The sequence below is a fragment of the Cucumis melo genome, chromosome 4 (assembly GCF_025177605.1).
Source record: "Cucumis melo cultivar AY chromosome 4, USDA_Cmelo_AY_1.0, whole genome shotgun sequence".
In the NCBI taxonomy this organism is placed as follows: Eukaryota; Viridiplantae; Streptophyta; class Magnoliopsida; order Cucurbitales; family Cucurbitaceae; genus Cucumis; species Cucumis melo.
In genome coordinates, this window is record NC_066860.1 from 6,381,393 (window position 1) to 6,404,755 (window position 23,363).

The 23,363-nt window shown below is 34.0% G+C and overlaps 1 protein-coding gene and 2 non-coding genes across 7 annotated transcripts; 1 reads left to right on the forward strand and 2 right to left on the reverse strand.

Moving 5' to 3' along the window:
- The first annotated feature begins 676 nt into the window (after window positions 1-676).
- Window positions 677-11,664, forward strand: LOC103503987 (exocyst complex component SEC3A). Of its 5 annotated transcripts, XM_008468411.3 has the most exons (26): window positions 677-791; window positions 894-1,093; window positions 2,074-2,144; window positions 2,351-2,431; window positions 2,623-2,690; window positions 2,903-3,005; window positions 3,601-3,746; window positions 3,937-4,054; window positions 4,928-5,032; window positions 5,617-5,718; window positions 5,794-5,931; window positions 6,258-6,386; window positions 6,469-6,549; window positions 6,638-6,712; window positions 7,504-7,677; window positions 7,761-7,902; window positions 8,047-8,111; window positions 8,556-8,726; window positions 8,818-8,897; window positions 9,918-9,999; window positions 10,232-10,329; window positions 10,417-10,525; window positions 10,618-10,686; window positions 10,878-10,943; window positions 11,027-11,116; window positions 11,213-11,664. In XM_008468411.3, exons 2-26 carry the CDS (start codon window positions 916-918, stop codon window positions 11,321-11,323), a joined length of 2,652 nt encoding a protein of 883 aa, XP_008466633.1. In that variant the 5' UTR covers window positions 677-791; window positions 894-915; the 3' UTR covers window positions 11,324-11,664. The 5 variants fall into 5 exon arrangements, 2 of the variants coding, with proteins under 2 accessions (XP_008466633.1, XP_050939182.1); XR_540909.3 differs by lacking the exons at window positions 677-791; window positions 10,878-10,943; window positions 11,027-11,116; window positions 11,213-11,664 and having other exon boundaries at window positions 798-1,093; window positions 10,237-10,329; window positions 10,618-10,657; XR_007819984.1 differs by lacking the exons at window positions 677-791; window positions 10,618-10,686; window positions 10,878-10,943; window positions 11,027-11,116; window positions 11,213-11,664 and adding an exon at window positions 9,011-9,083 and having other exon boundaries at window positions 798-1,093; window positions 10,237-10,329; window positions 10,417-10,473.
- A 933-nt stretch (window positions 11,665-12,597) lies between these two features.
- On the reverse strand, window positions 12,598-12,682 carry LOC127149203 (small nucleolar RNA SNOR75). The gene has a single exon (XR_007820607.1). It is a non-coding gene; the product is annotated as a small nucleolar RNA SNOR75 (small nucleolar RNA).
- A 499-nt stretch (window positions 12,683-13,181) lies between these two features.
- On the reverse strand, window positions 13,182-13,267 carry LOC127149202 (small nucleolar RNA SNOR75). Its single transcript, XR_007820606.1, has one exon. It is a non-coding gene; the product is annotated as a small nucleolar RNA SNOR75 (small nucleolar RNA).
- Window positions 13,268-23,363: the final 10,096 nt, after the last annotated feature.

Consider the following 23,363-nt stretch of genomic DNA (forward strand, 5'->3'; position numbering starts at 1 on the left):
GAGAATGCTTTGTTTTGAAAATTTAAATTCAAACGTATACAATTCAAAAACACGAAAAGGTAAAAAATATAATATGTTAGATTATTTTTTTTAAATATGAGTATAAGGTGGTTTTATTTGACAAAAAATATTTTATTTTTAGGAAAAGCTCATTTTGTCGGCGTGCACATCAATTTTGGAAAAGAAAAAGAAAACTTCTCTCCATTAAAAAATATGAAAATGTTTTAACATATTTATAAAACTTGCTTATACTTATAGTATTAAATTTGATGGACATACTAATATTTTTATGTTATCATAAATTTCAAAATTGACATAATAACGTGAGTAGATATTTCTATTGTATTATAGAAAAATCTATAAAATATATATTAATATAAATAGTAGACATCTTAATTGATTTAAGAATCACAAAATATTTATTTACTAATTTAAATTTATTTTTATAATTCTTAATATTGTAATCTAAATCTCGTTAAAATGAAGATGTAAATATTTGGTGGGATATTCAACCTTTTTAAGCCAAAGTATATTAGTAAAAGTGTAAAACAAGATTGGTAAGTTATACTATTTCTTTGCTTTGTTCACAAAAGGAAGTAATGATTTGTTTTATTCTAACTACATTTACAAAGCTAAGCTGCGTCATTTGTGGGTTTTTACTTTGATAATTCTTCAATTGATTATATATATATATATATATATGCGGAGAGAAAAAGTAAAAAAAAAAAAAGAAAAAAAAAAGAGGAGGTTGTGGGAAATACGTGTGCCGGTGCCAAGTACGTTGCTGAACGGTGCGTATCATCATCCATTTTTACTTTTCTGCTCTTCTTCCTCTCTCTCTCTCTCTCTCTCTCTTTCTATTCTCTGTGAGTTCCATTTCCATATTGGTTCAGATCAGGAGCTGCGCGTTCGGAAATGGCGAAATCTAGTGCCGATGACGCCGAGCTAAGGCGAGCTTGTGAGGCTGCCATTGAAGGCACTAAACAGAAGGTTGTCATGTCGATTCGTGTCGCAAAGAGCCGAGGGATCTGGGGAAAATCCGGCATGTTAGGACGTCAACAAATGGCTAAACCTAGGGTTCTTGCTCTTTCCAGTACGTTCTTAATGTTTAATTCCATTGTTTTTACCTATACTTTGAATTTCATTTTTCAACTCATTATAATCTCCCTGCTCTCAATTCGCTCCTTGAATTCTAAATTTCTAATTGAGTATATGGAATTTATCAGCCTCTACTGTTTCTTCCTATATCTGCCTCTTTTATTTGATTACCTTTTCCAGTCTCTGGTTTCTCTAAATTTGGAACCCATTTCGTTTATATGCTAAGTTCCTCACGTACACAACAGGAGCTCTCTGGAATTACGACTACTCTTTCCTTTACTGTCGTTTCTTACTGATATGGACTATCTCTCTCTCTCTGCCCCTCTTTTTTTTTTTACTGGATTTGTCGGGTCGAGTGCGACTGTGTAATTATTTATGCACGGCAGGGAAACAATTAATGCGAAAGATGATTTCTAACGTGTAGTTAGTGGAAATTTGCAATGTAACATTTAAAAGGTCCTACCGGAGAGGACTAACTTTTTGCCACGGAACGATGGAGATTATATGCTTTGTGCTGGGAAGAGGGAATTACACGATTGCACTCTGGATAGATGAATGATTAATATTCTTTGACATCGACATTGCTTGCACCCGTGATCCAGTCCTTTGTTCCATACATTTTCAAAGCTAGCTGTATATGGAATTTGAAATGTACACTTCTAAATTTTCATAGTTATTGAATACTTAAGTTCAATACTAGTGAAGGGAACATAGTTTCATTTTTGTTTGTTTGTTTTTATTATTCCTTAGCAATGTAGGCCTCCATTGAAGTTCTAGCTCTGACAACATCTATGGCTACTCCTTGAATTCCTTCCTATTGACAACATCTATTGCATCCACTGTCCATTCATTGCTGTATTTTCAATATTGCAAAATTATTAATTACATTAGATCCTCTGGCAAGGTTGTAGTTTCTGTCATCTTAGAAGCGTGACGACTGTCATTTTAGTTTCATTTGTGGTTTTCTTTTTGCAGCAAAAGAAAAAGGTCCACGAACAAAAGCTTTTCTACGAGTCTTAAAATATTCCACAGGTGGAGTTCTAGAGGTAATTTTAGAATTTTAATTAATTTTTCTGGTTTATGAAAATTTTCAATTTTTAACCTTCTTATAATGAAACTTCCATGCGCTTCATATTGAGTATTCCTTGCATGTTTTTTTAGTTGGTTTAACTCTTCTCTAAGTTCAAGGATTTTCTTGGTGGCCAAAATTGGTCTCTTTGCTTTCCTGATTTATAATCAAATCCATGTGCAGCCTGCAAAGTTATACAAACTAAAGCATCTTTCAAAGGTGGAAGTTATAGCAAATGACCCCAGTGGATGTACATTTACATTGGTAATGTTTTCTTATCCAAAAAATGCTCCTTCCTATGTTTTTATTTATTTTTATCTTGTTAATGTCAAGTTGGTTTTCATGGTCTAATTTTTAGACTTGGCAGAATGATTAGGTCTCTAATAAATGCAGATTGGGGCTACGGTGCTGCTTAAATTTTGCTCATTCGTCTCTATGAAACTGGATTTTTGCAGGGATTTGATAATCTAAGAAGTCAAAGTGTTGCCCCTCCCCAGTGGACTATGCGTAATATTGATGACAGGTGAGATTCTGGAGAAGATATTATTATAATTATTTTGATGTTTTTGTTTTTAGCTCATTGCACATTGTTTAAACAATTGATTGCACGTACTGTGACATTGCACATACGCAGATTGTAATCTATTAGAACTTCCTATTTATATCTTTCTAATTTTCATTACATCAATTTCTAATAAAGTTAAACTATTTTGATTTTGTATTTTTTCCATCTAGGAATCGGCTTCTACTTTGTATCTTAAACATATGCAAAGATGTACTGGAACGACTTCCAAAAGTTGTTGGTATAGATGTTGTGGAGATGGCTCTTTGGGCAAAGGTGCATGTGGTTTCCCTTCTCTTATATTGAAACTTAATCTTAGAATGCAGTTTTGATTCCTTTTTTTTTTTGGAGGGGGAAGTTTTGAAACTTAACCTTGTAATTATTGTTTTTGTATTTTTTTTAAACTTCTTGTTCATAATTTATGGCTTGATCCCTTTCATTTGTTTCTAGATGAATAGATATTACAACTGCTTTGATTTTCTTTGGGTAATTATTTTAATTAGCAAAACTGAAAAATATTTTCAAATATAGCAAAATATGAATACTAATAGACATTGACATTTTGCTGCAGATGTAATTAAGTTCGCTCATTTTTCTATTTTTGAAAACCTTCCTTTTTGCACATTTGGTTCTGTTTTTGGTTGGAAATGTCTACTACTAGTTCATTGCTGTGAAATATGCGTGAATATATGCTTGAGGAAATGTGCTTTCCCTGCTCTTGTAATCTCTTGATATTTATTTACTTTTGATTCTTTAGAGGTAAGAATTTTAGTATATGTAAGGATTTTCATTCTGAAAATCAAATAAAGTAATTGGTTACAAACACTTTAGTTTTTTTTTTCCTCTGATGCTCATATAGAAATTAATGTAGGAAAATACACCTACAGTTCCTACCCAGAGGAGTCATCAGGATGGTCCTGCCGTGGCTAGAGTAACAGAGAGTGACCTTAAAGTCACGGTAGAAAAGGAACTTGTTTCTCAAGCTGAGGAAGAGGACATGGAGGCACTTCTGGGCACGTGAGTTTGACTTCCCACATTTTTCATGTGTTTTTTTGCAATACATATTTTTCATGTCAACTGTGATTTGTGAGTTGTGATGAGTCTGTGTGATAATGTTAGAATACTGGGACAGTTTCTTGTGTGCTGATATTTGATTGATGGTAGACAGACAATGATTGTTTTGCTGTTTATGACTTTTGGTATGCAGTTATGTGATGGGTATTGGTGAAGCTGAGGCCTTTTCTGAAAGGTTGAAAAGAGAGCTCCTTGCTTTGGAGGCAGCAAATGTTCATGCTATTTTGGAAAGTGAACCGTTGATTGATGAAGTAATTTCTTGTTTATTTATTTTTCTTTACTATTCAATTTTTCATTTTCCCTCGCATCTTTTCAACAATTTTTGCTTTATGGAAGAGAACATGTCACTATTTTAGAGCCTCTTATCATCTGGGTTATGATTTCCTAAAACAATAAGCCTTAAATCTATGGATATATAGCACAACATACTTCCGCTGGACCACTATTAATCTCAATGGCATCTGAGATGCTTAACATTTTTTTTAGAGAAGAAACATTTCGTTGATCAAATGAAATAGGAAGGACCCCCTGAGCACCAATAGGTGATTACAAATAAATATTTCCAATTGGAAACTAGATAAGAAAGACTCAAATGATTAAAAGGTGGTTTAGTTTTGCACCAATACAGAGTAGTAGAGAGATTATAATCTAAGAGAGAGTATAATCTAAGAATAGGTCAAAACTTGAAAAAAGATCTTTGAAAAGACGCTTATTACGCTTTCCCCACAAGATCCAAACAAAAAGCACGAAAAATGGTTAGATGGTCTTCTTAGTGCCATGAAACCAACCAACAAAGAAGCAAGACTGCCACACATATTACAAGAAAAAAACAGTCAACCAACTGGAGGCCTGCAATATGGTATGGCAGAACTGCAAAGCAAAAGGACAATGCATAAAGAGATGCAGAGCAGATTCTGGATGATTATGACACATGTAGCTGAGATGCTTAACATTAAACTTGCCACTATTACTACTAGTATAACTGTTTTACTGCGAGCAACTTTTACATATTCTCTAAGTATGGATTATTGCCCTCACTAAGATTGTTGATGCAACTTCAGATGTTATAAAGTTTCTCATGATTGAAACCAGTATATGTAAATGTTGGCTGCTTGTTCTTTTAGGTGCTGCAAGGGCTTGAGGCAGCAACAAATTGTGTTGATGACATGGACGAATGGTTGGGAATCTTCAATGTGAAACTTAGACACATGAGAGAGGACATTGAATCGGTAAAGAAAAAAACATACATTTTATCTGTAGTTCTCTTTTGAAAATTCCCCGTCATCACCTTCAATTTTTTGGGCCCAGATGCAAATGCTGAATGCATATTGGATGAATTTGTTTTCCTTTGTTTTTGTTTATCTTTTCCTGATTGTAATATGCATTTTATACAAACACTGTTGTGGCCAAGTATGTAGAATAACCTTGCTAGCATCATTTTCATGCTTCTTCTTCTGCTTGTATATAAACACTTGTAATATTTTTGCTTTCTCATTTTTGCCATATTTTATTTATCTTCGTTTGTTTTGTCTGTCAATTAGTCAATCCCTTCATTTATTACATACATACAGATGTATGCATGTGTTTATGTATTTCACCTCTTTTTTTAAATTAAAAAATAAATTAAGGATGATTTGGATAACTCATGATTTAAAATTTTTAATTTTGTTGGATAATAACAATATGGTGATTAGATAGATAGATGTAATAACAATATGGTGATTAGATAGATGTCTCATTTATTAAAAAGTAATTGTCGTGTAAGTGAGATTTTTACACCTCTTACCTTAAACTTGACTCTTTTGATGAGCAGATAGAGACTCGGAACAATAAGTTGGAGATGCAATCTGTGAATAATAAAGCACTCATAGAGGAGCTTGATAAACTCCTTGAACGGTTACGTGTCCCTTCTGAGGTATTTTTATCCATCAGATATTAAAGGAAGTGAGGTTTTTATGAAAAATCTCAAATCACGTTTCCTTGGTTGTAGTATGCAGCATGTTTGACTGGGGGATCATTTGATGAGGCACGCATGATTCAAAATGTAGAAGCCTGTGAGTGGTTAACTGGTGCTTTGCGCGGCCTTGAAGTACCCAATCTGGATCCCACATATGCAAACATGCGATCTGTATGTAACAAACTTTCCTTTTGTGATTTAATTTTTTGTGATAGCATTTGTTCTCCACGAATCATAATTTCTACCAAAGTTTAGCTGTTGCAGTTGCTGATTTTTATTTTATTTTGTAATTATTGTTTTTTCTGTTTACACACTTTCCTTTCGTGATCATAAGTTTTTGTGATAGCATTTGTTAAAGTAGAGTTGTGGGTTGTGGTTTAGACGTTTGCAAAACCTTAACAATTAAGATACTACCATGTGGTGTAATAGTTGCTAGCTCTTTAGTCTTTAGAACATCAGTAAAACCCTTTTCAAGTGTCGAAGCTACACCCTTCCAGGTAAGGGAGAAGCGTGCTGAACTTGAGAAGCTGAAAAGTACCTTTGTTAGAAGAGCTTCGGAGTTCTTAAGAAACTACTTTGCTAGTTTGGTGGATTTTATGATAAGTGACAAGAGTTACTTTTCTCAGGTACTTTCACAATTTATATATTTTTAGTCATAAATCTGAAGGTTGAAGGTGAATTACTGCTGACTTCTATGTTCTTAAGTAGAGGGGACAACTGAAGAGGCCTGATCATGCTGACCTGCGGTACAAATGCAGGACTTATGCTCGTCTTTTGCAACATTTAAAGGTCATATTGCTCGAAAGGATTTGTTAATGCGATTGCTTCTATTGCCTCCTTTTGTACTAACTTGTCTTTTTCCTTTTATTACTTGTAGAGTCTTGATAAGAATTGTTTGGGTCTGTTGAGAAAAGCATATTGTAGCTCGCTCAACTTGCTTCTTCGCAGGGAGGTGAGTGAAAATATCTTACTACCTAGCTTCTTACCATTTTTTAAAAATACATTAATTCTTTCAATATTTTATTCACCTTTTTAAACAAGTATCAATTAAAATTTTATGTCGCTACTAGGGGTAGACGAGAGAGTAGTGCTGAATTTCCTATTTCTTGGAAGGCTTCATCTTTATCCAAATTATTTAGGCAACTCATAATCTCACATTCATCTTTAAAATTTAACAGTTAAGGTAGTTTATTTTTTAAGGCCTTGCTAATATAACTTCAATATCAAAAGATCCAGATTTGAATTATGGCTAAAAGCCTCAAAGGTTACGTGTTGGCCATGATCTTAAATTTGAAAAGAGTAACGTAGTTTACCTTACCCTCTTTGTATATGGTTAGATCTGAAGTCCCTTAACTATAGTTGTCTGGGATAATTTCAATGTTGAATAAGCAGTGGAGCCAGCCCATACTTACCTAAGTAGTTATTGATGTGGCTAAATAAAATACTAAAAAAGCAATCATGAACTGATAGGTTTTCTAATAATTTTCACAATTTTTTTCCTTCATGATGCTTCAATTAAAAGTTTCCTTTTACCTCTTTTTTCATCTCTTTATTTTCTCTAGAACATCCTCCCTTTATCTGCTATCGAAATTCATCCATATCCACCACAGTCTGTCATGTCTCATTTTTCTTTGTTATAGGTTTTGGAAGTTTTGTGTTCTCCCCTGTTAACCTGGATTCACTTATGTAGATTATATTTCGTTTATTTACTTTCTTTAATCTGATATTTTTTTTCATTTTTAGGCTCGTGAATTTGCTAATGAGCTTCGTGCCAGCACCAAAGCATCAAGAAATCCAACTGTCTGGCTTGAAGCTTCCTCTGGATCTGGTCAGAATGTGAATGCAGCTGACACCTCTACTGTCTCGGAGGCTTATGGAAAGATGTTAACCATTTTTATCCCTCTTCTTGTGGATGAGGTAAAATTTCTGGTTCTACATGCACTGATCGTGTGATTATTTTTGTTCTGTAAATGATTTTTTCCCCATAATTACAAATGCAGAGTTCATTTTTTGCTCATTTTATGTGCTTTGAAGTTCCTGCCCTTGTGCCTCCTGGTGGTGTTAATGGTGGTAAAGCAGGATATGACGACGACGACGATGATTTGGGAATTATGGATATAGATGAGAATGACAGTAAATCTGGTATTCCACGGGCTGTTATCATTATTATTGTTCCTCCCACACTTGGTGGGGGTGGGGGTGGGGGGGGGGGGGGGGGTCATGGTATAAGTAATGAAATATATTGTATTAGTTTGTACTCTTTTGACACAACATTCGATGTTGTAGGGAAAAATTCTGCCGAGCTTGCAGCATTAAATGAATCACTTCAGGACTTGCTTGATGGAATTCAGGTAATATCTACTGCTTTGTTTTCCCCACCTTTTTTCCTTTGTACTGAAATCTGACCATAAATTCAAAAAGAGAGTGAACTTAACAGATTTTGGATATCCATTGCTTAGCCCTTAGCAATATCATTATTTTATTTGTGTATGTTACTCATCTTTTTAACTGCGGGCGTGCCTTCTAGAACTTATAAGCTCCATACTTTGTATAAACAATGCGAGTTCATGAGGTTAGCTACTTGGCGTAGTTAAAAACCTAAATAATCACCTTTATTATGTATTCTATGTGTTTGGTGTTACCAAGGTCATTTGTCCGTGTTGATTTTTAGAGTCAAAATGGTATAATGGAAATGTAGTTTATTTTGCCTAAACTAACAAACCTGACATTATTCATAGAATAAATATCAACATGGCGGCTGTTTATTCAATCAATTTGTTTGAAATGTGAACCAGGAAGATTTTTATGCTGTTGTGGACTGGGCATACAAAATTGACCCGTTGCGCTGCATATCAATGCATGGCATTACCGAGCGTTATCTTTCTGGACAGAAAGCTGATGCAGCAGGATTTGTCCGCCTTTTGCTTGGTGACTTGGAGTCGAGAATTTCCATGCAGTTCAATCGCGTAAGTTTTAATTTGAAGCTAATGCTAGCAGTATTAATTTCTGAGCTTTGTGACACTGCTCACCTTTTTTGAATGTTCAAATGTTTTACAGTTTGTGGATGAAGCTTGTCACCAGATAGAAAGAAATGAGAGAAATGTTAGGCAGATGGGTGTACTGTCTTATATTCCGAGGTAAATCACATTTGGAAGGCTCATGCATTTGTTTCTTACAAGTTTTTGTCAATCTTGAGGATCAGGAAATAGGATACTGGAAGTGTTAATTGTTGGCATCTTTGGTTGTGTAGCCTAACTTTGAAGCTGCAGCTTCTAGTTCTAGCTGATACATTCACTCTCGTGATATATACGTTCACTTCATCAGTGAGTAATTTAAAAAATGAACCCTTATCTTTGCAAAAATTTAAAAAATGAATCCTTATCTTTGCAATAAAATACACGAAGTCATATGTTGATAATCTTGGAAAGGATTTGGGGATAACATTGAGCTTTTGTTGCACTTCTCTACTACAGATGGTGTAAATTGCAATGAAGTGAAATGAGTGAAAAGATAATGTTCTAGTTTTCACTAATACATATTTGTATTGATCTGAGTTCCTATCTGTTACAGTTGATCACTGGAGATTTTGTAAATTGAAGTGATTCAACGCGGAAGATGAGTTATTCTAAAATTATTTGGAACAATAACTACTTCCATTCTTTTGGGCATTGGTGTACCTATATTTTCTCTTGGCTTGTCATTGAACTCTAGGAGATAGTACACACACTTAGTTGATGGGGGCTATAATTTCTTATGTAGTAAATCTACTCGTTTCAATGACATTTTTTTTATTGTGTCCTGTCTGTAGATTAATCATCTTCTTATGGTGATGATTATACCTTCTTTGCCCTCTCTCCTATTACTTAAATGATTAGAAACAATATTTTGGCTTCGTCTTCTGAATCTGGAAAATACCTTTTCTTTCCTGATTTTTTCAATTTGCTTTAAGCTAGTTGGTATAGGGATAAGAATTGTACTACGTTGATTAAACATTCTTATAGTGTTCTGGCTTTAATCGTCTATACACTATTCCTATAGCTCATGCAACCCACACATGTTGGCAAATGGAAAGGATCATTATTTTGCAGTGGTATTAACTATATCAAGGTCTAAGTTTTCTTGTGGGCATATGTTTTACTTGTTGCTATTGTGCGTAGATTTGCGACTCTTGCTACACGGATGGAACAGTACATCCAGGGACAATCCAGGGATTTGGTTGATCAAGCATATACGAAATTTGTGAGTTTTCCCTAACGAGAAACTATGAAGTTTTCAAGTTTTTTAATACATATTTGTGATTGTTGTAGCAATGTGACTGTCAGCAATCTGAAAATTTTATCCTTAGGTTTTTTTTATTCTTCTCTTGGTCGTGCGCTGTAGCTGCAATCTGCCTGTATGGCTGGAGTCTACAAATTGACATGCATATTTCATAATATCTAATGGATGCCTTTATTGTAACTTGTTTTGATAGGTCAGTATAATGTTTGTTACTCTGGAGAAAATTGCACAAACAGACCCAAAATATGCAGACATTTTTCTTTTAGAAAACTATGCAGCTTTCCAGAATAGGTATGTATTGCCAAGTCGAGCTTCAACTTTTATCAGAATAATATATGTACTTGTGTGTGTTTGCTTACTCTAATACCTTGGATGCAGTCTCTATGATCTAGCCAACGTTGTGCCTACCCTAGCCAAATTCTATCACCAGGCAAGTGAAGCTTATGAGCAAGCTTGCACACGACATATAAGTATGATTATATACTATGTAAGTCATTCGCCTTGCCCTTTTCAACCACCTCCACCCCAATAGATTGAATTCTGGAAATATCTTTGAAATTTGATCCTTCTAATTTTTAGCAATTCGAACGGTTGTTCCAATTTGCTCGAAGAATAGAAGACTTGCTTTACACCATCCCACCAGAAGAGGTTTGTATTTTGCTGCTACTATTTTTTTCCGTTTGGTGCCTGAGATTTTCCTTTCTAAGAAAGCTCTTTTAACTACCCAGATAAAATGCATCATAGTAATCAACTATGTATTGCTCAGTTGGTCCATGATGATTCTTGAATCCTGTCAAGTTCTTAACACAAGGTTTCTTCTTTTGGTGTATATATTTTAGGTTCCATTCCAACTTGGATTGTCCAAAATGGATCTTCGAAAAATGTTAAAATCGAGTTTATCTGGAGTAAGTAACAATTATTTTGGGCAATACATTTCTATATTTCCATGTTGAATTCTGTGTCTAAATGCCAGATGGGATGTTGTTAGGTTGACAAATCCATTAGCGCCATGTATAAGAAGTTGCAAAAGAACTTAACATCAGAGGAACTACTTCCTTCTTTGTGGGACAAGTGCAAGGTACAGTCTCTTCTCTAAAAACAAGTATTTGTTGAAATTTAAAAGAACATATTAGGTTAAGGGTGTCTCACAAAATTCTTTTAATTTGTTTGGCAGAAGGAATTTCTGGATAAGTATGATAGTTTTGCACAACTCGTCGCTAAAATTTACCCGACGGAGACGTTTTTCTCTGTGACAGAAATGAGAGATCTTCTAGCTTCTATGTAAAGTTGAACTAAAAATGATGGGAACCTGATAATCTTTGTATATCTTTTTGGTTTCATTTTTTGGATATAGATAATTTTGAAGAGGTCAGCCATTCTTTGTTTCATTCAATAATTTTCATTTATCGACTCCAGAGAAGATTGTAGAAAAGCCAATTTGTCTTCAGCCATATTAGGTATTGTATTTCTTTGTATAAGAGCTCTCGGGTCGGTGTTGTTTTGTGTTGTGACCTCTTCTATCGATTGCTATCGAATTTACTTGCGGGAAAGTTCATACCAGCTCTTTACTTCTATGTTTCTCTTATTGAAGAAATGTGATAATAAGAATGGAGAAATTCAATATGATCCCAAGTTTCTTTCAGTTAAATATAACAATATCTGCAGCAAGTTACCAAATTTATAAAATTAATAAATACTAAATGTAATTTACTAAATTTACAAAATACTAAACTTAGAGCAATGAGATTTGATGCTTCCAAGGATTTATAGTCGGCGTAAAACGTATGCATTCTCTGAGAAACCCTCAGATGAAATGTATGTGCCTGATTTTCATATGCACATTCATGTTTTTGGTGCTTCGTTGGTAACGCAACTTTCTTTTCAAAAATAATTGGAGCTTATAAACACAGTGCAATAGGCATTAGTTGGTTTGAATTTCAAAATGTTATATACTAGACATGAAGAAGAAAGAACACGAATTTACAGCCCCACCAATTGAACAACGAAATTACACTAGAATCATTTCCGCAATTCACAATGCTCCTCTCTACAATGCCATTCCAAGCTAAAATCTCGTACGGTGATCTCATGGACCTACTCTTTACAAAGCACTTCTCAGCTACAATACGTAAAAAAGTTCTGTTACCAACTTCTGTAACCACAAGGTCTCAACCTGAAGACTAACAACTTGGTAAAAGAAAGACTTCTCATCAGCCAAATCAACACCAAAGAAACCCAATAATTAAAAAAAAAAAAAAGAACAAATTCGTAATATCGCCAAAAATAACAAAAATAGGCGTCGCGTAACTTATCAACTCAAAAGAACCAAGTCTTTACGGAAATTAAATATCAGAAACGGCTCAAAAGTGCTTGAAAAATAATCACAGAAACAATCTCAGTTTCGATTGAATCTGAGTCTACTTTCTCATCATCGCCGCACTTGTTCATATATAACGAAAGAGTATATATTGCAAAGGTAAGAAAAGCGTTCATCCAAAACCTCAAAAACCCTAAAAAAATATCGCAAAGAAAAAAAACGATAGAAAAAGGGGTGTTGATTTCTCTCAGACAAATGCCTCGTTTTGTCATCAAGGGTGAATGGATTAGAGATCAGACTCGTCATCGTTTTTCATCATCACAGAGAAAACCACCTCCACATAACTGAATAATTACAAACTTAAATTAAAATTAAAATAAAAATATGAACGAACGACGAAGACGGTGAGATTATTTCTCCTTCGTTTCAGGCTCAGATATTTCATATTTATAGGTGGAGAATAAAGCTTAGGGCTAATCCTCCTGATTCTTTGAAAGACGAAATTGCCCTTCTCATAGTGGGCCGAAGGCCCAAATTTTGAGGAAAATGGCTCAACAAAACGATAGGCAAAGACTCGTTTTGTAAATTAATTAGCGTCTTGAAAAGATTATTTAGTTAATAAACACTATTCTTCATGAAGTTATGTTGATTACTCACACTGTTATCCAGAGTCCCTATTCCACTCCTAACTAGTATTTCAATCTTCCTTCAGAGGTTTTCATGCAGAAGATCCTTCATAATCGTAAAGAATATATTATTGCGAGAACAAAATAAGCGGACAAAATATTGAGAAAACGAAGGAAAAACACAAGAAAAGAGGTTTGATTTCTCTCAGACAAATGCCTCGTTTTGTCGTCAGGGGTGAATGGATTAGAGATCGGACTCGTCATCATTTTTTCATCATCACCGAGAAAAGAAAACCTCTACATTGTTTCAATTTTGTTTTTACCAAAAGATCGATTTTCCAGAAAAAAAAAAAAAGAGAAAGAAGAAAAATATGGGATTGGATTAGAATTCTGAGTCTGAAAACAAGAGATTGAATCCAAATTGCCAAGAAAGACCCAATCTCACCCACGGAAGAGATCTGCTCACAAAAAAAGTAAAAAAAAAAAAACAATTCAAAGAAATAAAAAAGCGCGGCGGAGAAAAAATGGATGAATTGTTGAACACTTCGTTCAGTACTTATAAGGAAGAAGAAAGAGGGAGGGCGGCTAGGTCTATGAATTAGGTCCTTATGATGCGAGCTTAACTATTAAAAAACCTTCGGCCCAATGGGCTCACTAAATGCACTAAAATTACCAAAAGAGCCCTTCATTCAATTTTATTTTCTCAATAATCATTAATTATATTGTATATCATAATTAATTATAGATTCAAATAAACAACAAATAAACAACAAAAAAGAAGAATACAAAAAAAAAAAAAAAAAAAAGGAATAGAGAAGAGAGAAAGTAAATAAACAATTAAACTCAATTTATAGGATCTAATAATAATGGTTACAAAACCAAACATAAATAGGGGACATTTATTTATCCTAATTAATTATGGGTTCTCATTAATCGTTTATGTTAAAAGTTTGTTTAAATAATATATGGGATTATTTTAATGGGATGTTTTCAGCAATAGCAAAAAAAATTATGATAATAGAGTTCATGTTACTACATTTTCTAAATTGCAAAAATAAATATGCAAAAAAGAGATGCTATGGACTGCTTTTTTTCTAAATTTTTTTTTATCATTTGATGCAATTTCCCTATTTTAAATGCTCAAACGTAATGTTTTGATAATAATATATAATTCATATTTTAACTTTATCATTTCTATTGAGATATATATTCCACATATGTTTCTCCTATATATACAGGCATATTTAGTTATCTTGCAAATATATATATTTTTCCTTTCTTAGATATTTCAATTTTTGATTTAACGAAACAAGAAGGGGGTATGCCAATGCAGAAATGCTTTAACAAAAGCCAAGAATGGGTCGGCAAGATTCACAAGATCATCGTGAGAAAAGCATTGTGAAAGGCTCTTCCGACGCGTGAACGGGACGGTGTTGGCAAAAGGTTACTGTCGACGCACTCTTCGCCGACATGATCAACACGTCGATAGTGGGAAACTACCGATGTGTGTTAACAGCATCGCAAATACCTTACTACCGATGTAACGACCCAACTTTTTATACTAAGCTGAAGTAATTACTAATTAAAAGATAAATAAAATTTCTTAAATTTAAAAATAAAAAATAAAACAAAACCTCAAATACTCATTAAAAATCGTAAACAAATGTACGTAAAGATAAAATTAAATAAAATCCTAACTCGGGCCCTATCTAATTTTAAGAAAAAAAATAAATAAAATAAAAGTGCATTTGATCAATGACTTAAGGCGAAAGCAAAAAATCCCTATGGCTCGCCCCGATCACTTCTTGTTATTCACCCGTTTCTCTCTGCCCTTACCTCTACCTCTGCCTGAAAAATAAAACAAGAAAGAGTGAGTATAAAAACATACTCAGTAAAGGACCCACTACTAGTCCCGCTAGGTGCCTGTTAACTTCTTATTAGAGTCCTGTAAAGTGGTACCCTAAATTGGCACGTTCTCGAGCACATGCAGGTCTGTGATCCCGTAGGAACATATATGGTCTTCGATAAACCCAAAGGAACACCTAGGACAAACTGATCTTTAGTGTACCCGAAGGAAACACTAAGACAATCGGGCTGTGAGTGACCTCATCGAATCACTCATAATCATGTCTATGTCTATGTCATACTGGACTGGTGATCCTGTCGGACTACACAATCACAAAAAGATGGTGATCCCGAAGGACACTCATATGGATACGACTCTAATGGCTAAAGCTAACAACACAACGTAACCATAGCATGTAACATAACATACATCATCACAAACATGACATAAGTATCGATCATAACATTTCTAATCAAACATTGTCATTAAAGACATAACACAGTCGTCATCATCAATATACTACCAGTAATAATCATGTTAACAGCTACCATGAAAGTCATTATCAATAGCATCCAGTTATACATTTTAATTATCATTAATGCATAACCATAAATACATGCGGTCTCTTAAATTCAATTCGAGGGTCTAGTAATAGAATCTCTTACTTGGAGATTAGTTAAAATTGAGATTTTCCTAACAATCGCGGTCAAACTTCCCAAAGGAAAATCCTAAACAGCAAGGGTAAAATACTAAGTAAATAACTCAATTGCAGTTAAATTAGGATCCAAAAATCTAGTTACTTCAACTTACCCGAAGTTGAGGTAGAACCCGACTTATCCTTGGTTGGAAAAACCCACAGCTCAAACTTTCAAATAAAGTCTAATTAAATAATCCAAAAATTAATTCAATTTGGGTTCAAAAATAATTTTTGATGAATATGCCAAAAATCCAATCAAAACTTACCAAAATAGGTGAAAAACTCAAAAAAATAAGCTAGGTGGCTTATAAATGGCTTGGCGGCTCAAGGGTGAAGGAAAGAGCGGCTTGCGGCTGGAGGAGGCAGATGAGCACAAGAAGGCTCGACGTGGGTTGGCTCGGCGAAGGTACAACTCGGTCAGCAGGCACGCCACGTGGGTCGGCTCGGCGAAGGCGTGACACGGTCAGCAGGTGCACGACGCGGGTCAGCTCGACGAAGGTACGAAGGACGACTTGGGCTGAGGGTGATCCGACTCGGACTACACGCACGTTCGACTTTTCGTTCGCTAGTGACGCTCGTATCTTTTGTGTGACTCATGGTGGATGGATCGACGGCTCGACGACGGTGGCTTCTTGGAGGACGACGAGGCAGAACGACGATGCTAACGACTATAGACGGGCGATGATGACGACTCGGGTTGAGGGTCCACATGAAGGAAAGCTTCGGTGGTCGATTGACGGACGTCTGTCGACGCGGCGAAAGGCGGACGGAGGTGACGACTGACGAACAAAAATGGACAGCTCGGGTTTTAGCTGGCATACGAAGGAAAAACGGCGATGCAAAGTGGGAGGCAAGCGACGGCGGCGCAAAGGGAGCTAGGGTTTCTTGGAGTTGTTGGAGAAAGAAGATGGTGAAAAGCCACCACACATTCTGATGCCCTAATTAAAGAAAATTAATAACAATATAACATTATCATTATTTTCTTTTCTCTTTCTTCCTCTAATTTAATTCCCCAAAATCTCCTACTCTCTCTTCGTTAAATCCCACCAAATCTCCTCTTTAAACTCAAATTTCCCTCTCTCTCCAATCCAATCACCTTTATCTTCCAAACATAAATATCCTTACCTAATTATATTATCCAAAAATATAATAACCCTAAATAATTATATTATCTTTATAATATAATTATTTTATCCTCAAATCACTTATACCTTTAAATAATTATAATATCCTTATAATATAATTATTTTAACTTCACAATCAAATAATTATAAACAAATTTCCACAAATACAACAATTGGATATTTTCCCAAAATGTCTAATAAGTTCCAACTTCTACCAATCAAATATTTCAACAATTAAATAACACCCAAAATTCAAAGATTAAACTTAAGATAATTACAAATAAATTACCTTAAATTTTAGGACGTTACAGCCGACGTCGCCAAATACGTTAGCATTGTCTAGTACGCAACGTCGGTAGTGTTATCCGATTTAATTTTTTATTAATTAATGTAAAATTAATAAAAAATATTAAAATATCAAAATTTATTAATTAACGTAAACTTAATAAAAATTTATTAAAATTCCAAATTGAATTACAATTAACGTAAAAATTTAAAATTTTTTTTAAAATACCAAATTGAGTTTGTTATTAATTCAAATATTAAAAAAGTACACATTCATAGGTTTAAAAAGTACATGAATAATAAAAAGTAAAAATGAAAACTTAAAACATAGTTCTAAGCGCCAACGCTAGTTTCTCAACTTCGGCACATTGCCTCAACATAACTGTAGCTAGTATGATCATAGGGACATCGTGCAAGGAGGGAAGTTAAACATTATTACGAGGTGCGTCAAGAGAAACACGAGGTTGCTTCAAACAGAAACAACTTTTACTCTGGTGGTTCCAGAAGATTGATTAGGAAGAGACGAGCAGTAAATGACAAAGATCGATAACTGAACAGTAAGCCATAGAAAGTTTCCCACTTGTATATTAAGTAAATGTGATTGATAGTTTTTTTAACCATTAATCATATGTACCTAATATGCAAGTGAGGAACTTTCTATGGCTTACCTGCTCAGTTCTCGATCTTGTCATTTTCTACTCCTCTCTTCCGAATCAATTTTCTGAACCACCTGAGTAATTGTTCTTTCTGTTTGAAACAAACTTATATTTTTCTCGATGTAGCTCGTAATAATGTTCAACTTCTCTTTTTACACATCCTACCCATGTCTTTATGATCATATTAGCTACAGTCCATGTTGAACTCTTGACTTTCTTTGAGCTCTTCCATTGTAATTCTGAAATACACAACAAGTTTGATATAAAAAAAAGCATAAAAAAAATATGCACTAAACATAACAACCATCTTAGGAAAATTAAAGGCCAAATTGATCAACAGACAGAACTGACCTATCTTAAAATGCAACATAGAACACTTGTTCTTATGGAGCATAGAGTAAAAGTAGAAGCAATTTTTAATAGATATACCAAAGGGAAAGAACGGAGTAATAATTCAGAGTTTAGACAATATAGTAAAATATCTGTCCAATGGATTATCTAGAATGTCACATCAGACGTCTTCCATTGATATCAGTTCCTTTGGGGCCAACAAAAATTATGCCAATAGTAACTAAAGTATAAAAAAAAATATTGTTTGAAGAGAAAATATCTAGGAAATTAATTTACGACACCAATCAATACCACAAACAAAAGGCTTAGAAGTCACCTTCAAAGAAAGCTCTTGGCTACGACTTCTGTTTCAGCCTTCCCTTCCCTTCAAAGAAAGCTCTCGGCTTCCTTCTCCTTTTCTTAGTTTTGTGAATTACAGAACGTGAAGTTGATTTTTTATAGAGGAACTCCCGACATTTCACTTATGACGTCGACATAGGATCCCAAACTGCGATGTAGTCACTTATGGCGTCATGCGAATCCTATCAAAAGCAGCCAAAATGTCACACATCTCGCAACGTCAACTATCAACATCAGCAGAAATTTGACTTTGCACGATATCATGCAATTCGACGTTCTGAGAACCGTATCAAAATCAGTCATAACGTCACACGTCTCACGACGTGAACTACCCACGCTGGTAGAGGTTCAACGTCTTACGACGCCATGCAATCTGACGTCGTGAGAACCCTGTCAAAAGTAATTTAAACGTCGCACATATCGTAATGATACCTATTCCATGTTAGCAAAGGTTTGACCTCTCATGATGCCATGCAAGTCGGCGTCGTGATATTGTTGTCAAAAATTTTTAAATGTTCACGCTTTTTCGACGCAATCAAACATCGACAAAAGGTCGACCATTCACGACGCCTTACATGCAACATCGGTAGTAATTGGGGAAACAACAATGCATACATGCATGGCGTCGTGAAAGTGTATATTATTATTTAAATAAACTTTTTTGCGACATCTCCTCGATCGACATCGTGGAAGCCTCACACTCTGTCGACGTTGTTTGTGCGATGTCATCAGAGATCCATACTGTCGACTCTTCCTTCAATGTATCGCAAAAAGTTTCTTCTTACGACGCCGCTTGTTCCGATGCTGTTTTCTGTGTCGACAGACCTCCGATTTTTTGTATTGTTCATAACCCTAATTTCAATGTATTAATGTAGAATTATGTTTACAAATCTTCGTTTTCAATTGTTTTTCATTTTTATGTATATATATGAGATTATTCCAAATGTTTTACAAATTTAAAGGGTATTATATATGTTGGAATTTATGTCCTAAAACTCGTAGTTTGTAATTTAAATTCATATTTTTTTCAATAAAGTGGTTATTGATGTCTTATTAGTAAAAATGAATATAATCTTTAATACAATAAACTAAGATCTCGACTATCTTATGTAGACTTAAACTTTATATAGAGACATAAACATGGATCAAGTTCGAGTATATAACCTAAACGGTTTATAGTATATGAATAAGGTACGTTGAGCACCTTATTCTGGGGATGTTGTGGATGTGGTCCACTTTATAGTGAGTACAAATGATGTGATCTTGAATCATTCATGCAAAAACATGGAAGTGGGAACATCCTATGTAAAGAGTTTAGATAAGGCTGGAACCATGTAATAGTTACTTTTACGTTATAACACCCTTTACTGTATAAAACTGAGTATTTCAATTATTGATGACCTAGGTAACTTATCTTAATCCCAAGCTAACTATGAACTCTTGTTCACATGGGATTATTCTTAGATCTGTATAGGTGAAAATAGCTCATCACTACTGGTCCAATAAGCCTCTCATTTCAGGGGTGAGATCGGTTAGATAGGGGGAGACAAAATTCACTCCTACCTATTATAGGGTTAGTAGATAGGTTGTTTCCTTAAAGACTGAATCTAGGTTTTGAATAAGGGGCTCACCCTCTCATTAGCTAGAGAGGAATTTTGATTTATAGGTTGAACCTTAAACAAATTATTCAATAGTGGATTAGCTGGACTTAAAGAATAAGATGTAATCTTGAGGGTAAAACGGTATTTTGACTCAACTGAGATTATGAACATTCTGTGAAGAATTAACTTACTAATCATGGTTATATCAGATAGACACAAATATATCTATAGTGAGGGGAGTGCAACTACAAGACTTTAGTGGAATGGTCCGTTAGTTAACGAATGTTGATTAACTCGGTCTAAAAGGGTTTAGCTAGTTAATCTTGGATCGTTGGAGCATATCTACAGGTCCATTAGGTTCTCTTGCAAGCTTATGAAATAAACTTAAAACATTATTATTGGATTAGTTCAAATAGTTCAAATTAAGGAGAGAAAAACTGATAAGTATATTTGATATAGCTATCGATTAGAGATAGAGCTTTATGTTTAAATGCGATTTAAATATAAAAAATATGAATGTGGATTCATATTCGGAAGATAAAAAAATGATGGAAATGATCAGAGTTGACTTTTGACTTTGAAAAGTCAAAGTTTAACAAACTATAGATTCAAATATTTGAATTTTGGAAAAATGAATATAGATTCATGCTTGGAAGGTCGAAATTAGTCAAGATATACAAAATGGTATAGGGTTTAGGGTTTAAGGTTTAGAGTTTTGGAGAGGGAACATGTCAAAAATAGAAAAATAAACAAAATATTTACACTTTATAGAAAAATAAAATGTAATGGATTTTTTTTAGTTATTTTTTTTTCTATAGAGTGTAACTAGTTGGTTTCTTTTATTATTATTATTATTATTTGAAAAAACCTCCTTTTGGAAATAATATATATATTTCCAAAAAGAAAAAAAAACAATGCTAACACGATTAATTAGAGTACAAATTGAGCTAGACTACATTATCAAATTATTTGAAATAAACTCATACAGAAATTGAAAATAAAAAGTAGCAGCTTTATTGCGAAAGAAAATGTGAGAAAACAAAGCACTTTGACTTTGACGCATGCACTTTTAACAGACCTTAGGGACAACAATTAAACGGGGTTATGATCAAAATCCAATTGTGTCATTAGTCCAAAAATGCTATCGTACTTGCCAAGATGCAACGATAGTGTGGAAGATAAAGAGCACTCGCAACTAAGGGGAGGAAACTCGTCGAAGAAGGAGACTTGAGGGACAACAATTGAGAGGAGAGACCATGGACATAGCGTGGGCAACTGAGATGAAAATGATAGAAAGAGGGAGAGAGAGAGAAAGGGAGAATGCAGGTGTAAGTTTTATTTTCATATTTATTTTTTAAATATTTAATTTTTAGGAATTTTTTCAAAAATATGACAAATCGATAAAATATTTATACAGTATAGAATAATTTCGAGAACGAAAAAAAAACACAGACCTACAATGAAAAATGCCATAGTCAACACACGATTAATTGGTCACTCGTGCACGTAATATATTTGGTACACAATCTTGTATCAAAATCGTTTAGATTTGGGTTTAGATTTGGTTACTTAAATCTAAATGATCGTATACCAAAATCCCAACGATTTTTTGAAGATCTTTTATATTTGATACACGATCTTGAATCGAATCAAATAACACTTTGAGAAAAAAATAATACAAGATTTATGATTGATTAAAAAGAAAGATCATGATTTCAAAAAATATAAAAAAAATTGCAAAAGAAGAGAAGAAAGACGATGGAAAGGAAAAGAATAATTGCAAAATAAGAAGAGAAGAAAGAAGATGGAAAGGAAGCGCAAACCTGGAATATTAAAAAAATGTTGGCTTCATGAGTTTTTTTTTTAAAATGAAAATTAACCTAATTTTTATTATTTTCCTTTATTTTTTCAACATTTGAATTACTTTCCATATATGATAATTTACATAAATGTAACAAAACCAAAAAATATTTACGGTCCTTGTAACATAAAATAAAAGCCTATGAAGCTGGTAAAATATTTTCATAATTTTCATATTTGCTCTTGAATATTACGAACGATTCATCACTTCTCTTTCTTATTCTTCTTTGTAATTTACTCATCTTCTCTTCTAGATTTCTTCATCTCCTCTCCTAGATTTTCTTTCTTTTATTTTTAAACGATTTATTCTTCTATTTAAATCTCCTATTTCATCTTCACCATTTTCGACAAGATTTTATGAAGCTACTTCATCTTCCTTATATTTGAGAATATCAATATCGTTTACATATCATTTTGACATGAACTAGACGATCGTTTACCATGGTCAACACGATCATTTAAATTTGAAGCATTTTTTCTCATCGCTTAAAACGAACTACACGATCGTGTCAGCATATGATCTAAACGATCGCTTACCATAGTTAACACAATCGTTTAGCATGGTCAACATGATCATTTAGAATGGTCAATGCTTGTTATTTTTTTCTTTATCTTGGGTCAAACATAGGAAATTTCTATCAAATTTAGTTATAATGCCTACTTCTAATTCCAGATAGTATAAGTTCTATACAATATAAATACAAAAGTATACTGGTCTAAATATTTACACAAAAGATTCTATAGAGGGGAATGGAATGGGATGATTAATTATGGAAAGTGAACTAACTTGCATTAAGAAAGATGGATGAAAGTCTCTACATTATAGGCGATTTAAATGCGAGATACGGCTTGATGCGATATAGATCATTTGATCATCTTATATTTAAGGCGAGCTACCTCTCCGTGCCTAAATACCACACTTGATCTCCTTTTGAGACATAAATGGTAAAGATAAATGAAGCGATATATATTTAGACTTTCTTAGTTATAAGCTTCATATTTACCTCTCTATTTAAGGCGAGCAACCTCTTGGCGCCTAAACACCATACTTGTTCTCCTTTTCGAGACATAAATGATTGGAGGTAAAATGCTAGAACGAAGTTTGTTTTCAAACTCCCTTCTGCATGTGTTTAGCTAGGTCTTTGCTACTTACTCTCTTAAGCAAACACGCAAGACATAATTAAGCTACTTATAACACTTCAAAAATATAAAGAGTAAAGAAATTGGAGAAAGACCGTAGATAAACATGCATTATGTTGATAATGTACCCCTTTCGACCATAAGATTAAGAACATTCATATAACAGGTTACAAATACAAAAATTAAAAGTAAAGAGATGATCAGTCGAGTCGCAGAATGCATTGATTTGCATTCCTTGACTCTTTTACAAGTTAGGGGAATGGTGGGTGAACTTCTCTCTTTTTAATCTTTCTTTAAGCTCTCATCAGATGTTGACCTGAGAAGAGGTGGAAGAATGAATACTACTACAGGTGGTGAATGTGAGACTCGTACCTAAGAAATGCTTAAATTTGACTAAGTATTAAAGAGAAGGCGTTTTGACATGGGCTAGGCGATAAGAAACAGACGTATGAAGTTTACTGCGAGATGAAGAGTTAGGCGAGG